Genomic DNA, 7,661 nt, shown 5'->3' with positions numbered 1-7,661 from the left:
TCTCACGGTGACCTTAGGGCATCCCTGAGGCGGCCATATAATTTTCAAGGCAGACGCAAGGTAGCCTCAAGGTGCCCGCAAGGCGACCGCAACGGGGGCCCTAAGGTGAACGTGCCGCCAGACGGACGGTAACGAGTGGGTATAATACATATATATATATATATATATATATATATATATATATATATATATATATATATATATATATATATATATATATATATATATATATATATATATATACCAGTTCTTTTTCATATGTATATCATATCTCATATCTGTCATATAGATTGTGGACCAGGTTATATAAAGATTACGGATTGAATGAAGTGGATGGAATGGATGGAATGAAGTTGCCCAGGTCTTCGGGAGGAGGTGGAACTTCCCTCACGCTTGCGGGGCCATTGACCTATACTCCGATCTCTAGCGGTAGCGCACGGTGGACGCACGGTCGACACAGACTGCCACAGATGCCGTATGTAGGACGCATGACAGGCGTAGGGGAACCATGTGTCGACCCTGCGTTGCCCACAGGTAGTCACACAGACCGCAAGACCACCGTACGTTGAACACAGGGACGCCTTAGGACTACCCTATGGCGACCATGGAAATAGTGCGGCCGCCGTAATTTTTTGGGGGTTGAACAAATTCATTTTTCATTGATAAGAGCCTACGGCAGCCGCATGAATAACGCAAGCCCACCGTACGCCCTACGTACAGTCGACGTGGAACACATCTACGTCATGGCTACGACATGTTGAATTGCTACGGCCAACCGAGAAATGAAAAAATAGCACCACAAAGCGGGTGTAACCCCTCAGCCCCTTGAGGCAAACCAATTTCAAGATGGTGACCATCTTGAAAATCGCAGCATGGCACACACACATATGCACGCACATACGCACACACACACATATGCACGCACATACGCACACACACAACTCCAGATCAAGTGCAAGTAGAAGAAAAAAAAAGAAAAGCAGAGCATCCCATAACAATCATAACTATTGGCTATAAATCTTCCATTCAGGTACCAAAGCAGCTAATGATTACAAATATAATCCTCATGAGAAGGAAGTGTGGAACTGGTGGTGGACGGAGTGTCTGGATCTTCGTTTAGTTCATCATGATTACATTCTTGTTTCTGTACTCCTGTAATTGTGTTCATACTTGATGAATAGATGCTCCATTGGAGGTATGGATGTTTTATTTGGATCATGAACTTCCTTTGTTTTTCCTATTATACAATCACGATTCATGAAAGTTTTAAATTTGGATTTGTCATCTTTTCACTTCCCCGTTCTTTAAGTGCCACGGTTGTTTCTTCATTCTCTGGTGATGTCTTGTCCTTCCGACGTTGGTTAAATCTGAAATATGGAAACATTACAGTTAGTTCAGTTGCCACACAATGTGTTTACATGACCCACCGTGCACTTCAGTCCAACTAACGTTTTTCACGGTTTCCATCTCTTTTCACCCGATATTTTTGAAATCCGGTTCATACCACCCTGGCACCCTTGGGCAATGAGATATTCAAGATGGCCACCGAGATGGCTGCTATTTGATGGAAATACACAGAAATTGCAATAGTTTCACTGTTACACAAGCCAGAAATGTGCTTTTATTTTGACATAAATTTTATATTTGTGTTTCCAGGTGAATGTGGGAGCAGACTAATATGGCTAGCTGAATTTTTAAGCGCAGAAAGATGGACAAAGCTCTCTCAACCTCTGGGCCAAAAATAATCCAAATAATCAATACTGCCACAAAGCAACAGGATGACAGTTTGCAGAGTTAGGACAGTGCAACTGTGAGAGAATCCAGAGTTGACTAACAACTGTCACAGGTCTTGTGTTTAATCATGCACATTGGCTCAACATATTGCTCGATATCGGAAGAAACGAGGACTAAGTGAATGTTCTGAAACATGTAAACGTGCGCCGAAACAGAGGACCGACTTGGCCAATGCATCTTCTGTGGCCAATTATGTTTCCTTCAGTCGCCAAAACATCCTCAATGATGGCGGGTGGTATGCTATTGTAGCAGGGCCGAACGACCAGGTCAGCCGTCCGTCAAGGACCTTATTTTACAACAATGTGATGCAAAGGGTGGGGTGTGGGGTAGGGGGGGGACAAGTTGGCTGGAGATGTTCGTATCAGGGTTTAAGCTGCCGCCTCCGATCTCCATGCAGTGGATGCACAATATCATGAAGAATGCCATAAATCTTTCTTCAGTGAGCAGAGTGCCAAGGCAGCTCATTCAGCTGCTGCCTCACAATCCATACCAAACGAGGATTCATCTCTCGCCAAAGTTATTGAGTTAATGTAGAAACAGCACATTCATGTTTGGACTCCATTGAACTTCACCAAATTTACCTGGAAGGATCGGAGGACATGGACGACACGCTGATTCTTTCACCTTGACAGTTGGCGACAAAATTGAGCTTGTACTTTGGTATTGATCTGCTTGTCATGCAAATCAATGGCAGTGCAAGTTTACCATGCTTTCAACATTCTGTTCCTTTCCACATCAATACCGATGTAGCGGTCAGGACAGGCCAGATTAGATCTGTTACTTGCTACAGGCACCATGTAAACCTGTCCTCACCTGTGTCATGGTCGGGTTGTCGGTGACTAAACCATCTCCCCCCACCAGGTTTCCTGGTGAGGAGGGCATTTGGATATGGACACGCAGCAGGATTAAAACCAAAACCTGTCAAATGGCAAAGGAGCTCCTCATGAGCCAACGGCCATCCACATCTCATGCCCAAGTATGTCTGTGGACATCCTCCTGCAGTTGGGTTGCATTTTTTTTAGGAGGATGATGGCAGAATTTGCACTCCGGCAACCGTAAAACACTTCATTGTACAAAACACAAGAAAAACACAAAGAGAACTAAAAACCCACTCCGTGGGAGTAACTCCTTTGCAGCTTCCCTTCGTAGGGCATCTCACCGGATGATGGGATTGGGGCAAACCCTTTGGGGCCGCCATCCTTTGATGATGGGAGGAAAACCACGGAGTAACCTTCGTGGGTCAGATTGTGGTAGTGTGTGTTGGGGTGGTGCTGAGGTGTCGTCCACCATACGGCGGTCTCCTTTGGTTAATCTGAGGCGGTCCCTTTGGGTAGGTGCCTGGAATGTCCGATCCCAAAGAGAGGATGATCACCTATCTCTGTTATCATCTGAGCTCAAGTGTTTGAACATCGGTATTGCAGCTCTCTCTGAGCTTCTGAGACTGGACAGTGGTGAGATGATGGTGGGCGGTTACACCTACTATTGGTCTGGTCGCTCTGAAGGTTACCATGGCCAAGAAGTTGCTGTAGCTGTGTCCAATAACCTGACTCCAATGATAATTGAGGTAACACTGTTCAACGAAACTATTATGAGATTATTATTCGTACGAATTCGAACGTACAAGTATTATTCGTCGCTCCTTGGGTGTCGTTTCCCTGGTCTCTGTTTCTGCTACGACTGAGGCGAGTGATCTCACCGTGAAGGACGCATTCTATGCCACGCTGGAGTCTGTGATTGATCAGTGCTTCAGGCGAGATACTCTTCTAATCTTCGGGGATTTCAATACATCGACTGGAACTGATAGGGATGGTTATGAAACATGTGTTGGTCCCCATGGGTCTGGAACTGTGAACCAGAATAGCACAAAGTTCCTTGACTTTGCAAGAAGTCATGGACTGTGAATAGCTGGTTCATGGTTTCGGTGCCCACAGGCTCATCATTGGAATTGATATCACAATGCTGGTGGTGTGGCAAAGGAGATGGACCATGTGCTCATTGATGTTCGCTGGAAGATGATCCAGAACTGCAGGGTCCACCGGACTACTGAGTTCCAGGGGAATTCGTGCATTGCCTTCCTCCAAGCCCATCCCTCGGTGTACTGCAGCTACAGTGGAGGGTGGTGGGCTCTTGACAGAGGAGTCCAAAGTGAAGGCCCGCTGAGCCGGTTACTTTGAGCGGCTGCCCCAGGCTTATCTACCAGCTGTCGAGTTGGATGTCAAGGGGGTGACAATCCCTATTGCTGACCCTCCAATTAACTGTGATCCAACTTCGTTTGTGGAAAAACATGCTGTGGTGAGCCAGTTGAAATGGGGTAACGGTCATGGGATCTGTGGCATCCATGCTGAATTTCTCAAGGCTGGTGGAAATGTGCTCATGTCATTGCATGCAGTTCTGTGTTCTGCCTGGAACACAGGTATCATCCCAAATGATTGAAAGAGGGACCTTGTTGTCCCTCTCTGGAAAGGGAAAGGTGATCAGCAGAATGGCAGCAACTATTGAGGGGTGACGCTGCTCTCACTGCCAGGCCAGGTCTTTGCTCAGATAATTCTTGATGGGGTTTTCCACCATCTGCTTGAGCACCAGCACCCAGAGCAGTCAGGCGTTACCTGGAAGAGGTCAATGATTTACCGTATCCTTGCTGTTCCTGTCCTCACCGAATGCAGACGAGATTTTCGACAGGGGCTGCTTGCAGCTTATGTTGATCTCTGAAAAGCATTTGATTCAGTGAATCGGGATGTCCACTGTAGGATTCTTGGTCTTCGTGGGGTGCCAACAAAACTGATCAATCTGATGTCTGAACTATACTCTGGTATTGGGTGCAGCTATCCTGTCTGTACCTGTTTGTGCGAAGATGTTGAGGTCACGGAGTGATTCACTTACCTTGGCAGTGATATTCATGTCTCTCCTGGCCGAGAGCCAGAGGGCAACAGACGTCTGGGTCGGGCCTGGGTATTCATGGATTCACTGGATCATGGGATCATGGAAGTAGTGCTGCCGGTGCCTGTGCTGAAGGACGAAAGTCTGAGTCTTTAGGTCCTTGGTGCCTCCAGTCTGGCTCCATGGATGTGAGACTTGGACTCTGACCAGGGATCTGAGATGGCGAATTACTTCCTTTGGTACCAGGTCTCTTCGGAGAATCCTTGGCTATCACTGGACGGACTTTGTGTCCAACGAGCGGTTGCTGAGAAAGACTCCAATGAGATTTTCTGCGGCTGTTTGGACATGTGGCTCGTTTTCCTGACGCTGATCCTGCTCACCAGATTCTCTCAGCGAGGGAGCCTCGTAAGTGCAGGAGTCCAATGGGCCGACCACGTGCCTCGTGGTTGCAGCTGGTTGATCAGCATCTCAACAAGATGGGGATGGGCAAGGCATCTTCCTGGGTGATGATACATATACATATATATACATATATATATATATATATATATATATATATATATATATATATATATATATATATATATACACACACATATACACACATATATACATATATATATATATATATATATATATATATATATATATATATATATATATATATATATATATATATATATATATATATACACACACATATACACACATATATATATACACACATATGTACATATATATATATATATACATACATACATATATGTATAAGCCTGGTGTTGGCATAGTGGTTAGGGTTGTCGCTTGGGATCCAAAAGGTCCTGAGTTCAAGCCCCGTTGGCCGCTTGAATTAATACACACCAGGGGGTTGCCTCAGCCTGCCATCCTTCCGAGGTCAGCAAAGTGAGTCCCAGTGTACTGGGCCCGGTGTATGCCCCGGTTTGAATAGGTGTACCATATCCCTCTGTCGTAAGAGGCGACCAGGGTTGAGTCAGGAAGGGCATCCGGTGTAAAACCTGTGCCAAATCACGATACGGATCATACGGATGATCTGCTGTGGCGACCCCAAACAGGAGCGGCCAAAAGAAGAAGAAGAAATATATATATATATATATATATATATATATATATATATATATATATATATATATATGTATATATATATATATGCAGTTGAGGTCACTGAATTCAACTGGCCAATTATTTTTTAGGTCAACATCGGCCAATGGTCAACAACTTAGGTGGCATTCGTAAAATCCTCAACTTTCATCCCATTGACTTGAAATTTGAAGAGGAGTTGTATATTTGGTCATTCAATTTAATGACCAATTATTTTTTGGTCAAATATGTTTTATGGATTTTGGAAGTGTTGTGCTCTGCACGACGTCTTCTGCTTATTTGTTTGTTTGTCTCTTTGTTTTTCTGGTTGTGTGCAGGATATCTCAAAAAGTTGTGGATGGATCCAGATGAAATTTGGTAGGTATGTTGGGTGTGTGACAAGGATGAACTGATTTGATTTTGGTGAAGATCCGGATCCAGATCCAACTACGAGAATTTCTTTAGTGATTCTTCACGAATGAGAGATAGGACCAAAAACGATATATAGCACGATATCTCAAATAGTTGTGGACGAATTCGGACGAAACTTGGTGGACATGTTGGGTGTCTGTCAAGGAAGAATTTATTAAATTTTGGTGAAGATCCCAATCCGGATTCAGATCTGATAATTTTTTCAGTGATTCTTCACCATTGAGAGATTGGGCCAAAAATGATATAGTGCTGTTTTGCATGATATTTCAAAAATATAATGGGCCCTATATGCTCTCGGAGATCAGGTACAGCGTGGCGGAGGTATGCACTCCACTTCGTGCCATTCTAGTTTACATGTAGGATACACCCGCACACAACCACCGGATGCACAGCCACTGAAATTAATGTTTGGTCGAATGCTAAAGATACGCTTAGTCCTGATCCTTCCCTATGATTCCTTCAGAGCTTCTGACCACCAGTTAAAACAGAAGTGCAATGATGACAGGACCTTGGTTTCACGTGCCATCAATGTGTTTGATCCTGTTTTAGTGCTGAATCCTGTTTAGGGGGGAGGGGTGGCATGCCGACATGTTCTGTTTCAAGTTACCCGGATGTGCATGTGCATTCTTGCTTACCAACATTAAACGTGCTGGTCCGGCGGGTTTTTTTTGCTTTTCACCCCTTAGTCCCGTGGATTAGACAAGACAGATGTGGTGTGGGAAACTTAGACAAGACGGATGTGGTGTGGTGAAGTTTGACAAGACAGATGTGGTGTGGGAAACTTAGACAAGACGGATGTGGTGTGGTGAAGTTAGACAAAACAGATATGGTTTTTGGAGACAATCTCAAGAAATGAGAAAATCCAAAAAACTCCCAAAGATTCTCCAAAGGGAAACAGCAGCAAGAATTTTGAGTGTGAGGAATTATTGTATTATTATTCACTCCCTTTGTTTCATACTTAATTGTTTTTTTGATGTTTTATTCCCCCCAAAGAATGTTCCACAATCCATTTTGTTTGTCCAAATGACTGAACACACCTTCAGTGTTGTGAGAAAATGAAATGATGAGAAAACAATCAAAATTAACCTACCTTGTGATTTTCGTGCAGCGCCGAATCAGGACCACCGAGGCCCCAAATATCACAGCACAGAGGACACAAGTCGTCACAACAACAAAGGTTCGTTGGCGTTTTACTTTTGAACCTGCAAAGCGAAAACCAGAATGAAAATCATTCCTTGTGGATTTGTTTGGATTTACAATTTTACCATTGTGATCCACAAACAAAATCACAAATTTGTTATTTTACCATTTACTCCTCCTCCCCCCCCACCCCATGCCCCCTGCCCATCCTCACCCTCCCCTCCAGACAATTTATAATCGATCCCCTTGCTCTGTTTAAGTGTTAAAATTCAAACGAATAATAATTTAATAATGGTTTGAATGTTGACTTGGCCCGTACG

At 44.1% G+C, this 7,661-nt stretch overlaps 2 protein-coding genes across 3 annotated transcripts in view; both read right to left on the bottom strand.

The window, feature by feature from the left end:
• Positions 1-7,661, bottom strand: part of LOC147010459 (uncharacterized) — a 153,681-nt gene that overhangs the window by 108,640 nt on the left and 37,380 nt on the right. The gene's annotated exons all lie outside the window — the stretch shown is intronic.
• Positions 223-7,661, bottom strand: part of LOC147010460 (uncharacterized) — a 44,595-nt gene continuing 37,156 nt past the window's right edge. For both annotated transcript variants that reach the window (XM_085858775.1, XM_085858774.1), the window contains 2 exons: positions 7,292-7,403; positions 223-1,367 (listed from right to left, as the gene is read on the bottom strand). In XM_085858775.1, coding sequence (XP_085714901.1) covers positions 1,256-1,367; positions 7,292-7,403 — 224 coding nt within the window. In that variant the 3' untranslated portion in view covers positions 223-1,255. The remainder of the gene's footprint in view (positions 1,368-7,291; positions 7,404-7,661) is intronic.

The sequence above is a fragment of the Eptatretus burgeri genome, chromosome 16 (assembly GCF_056783735.1).
Source record: "Eptatretus burgeri isolate ZD-2024b chromosome 16, Ebu_testis_v1, whole genome shotgun sequence".
In the NCBI taxonomy this organism is placed as follows: Eukaryota; Metazoa; Chordata; class Myxini; order Myxiniformes; family Myxinidae; genus Eptatretus; species Eptatretus burgeri.
Note: the sequence above shows the minus strand (reverse complement) of the source record. Positions and strands in the feature narration are given on the sequence as shown.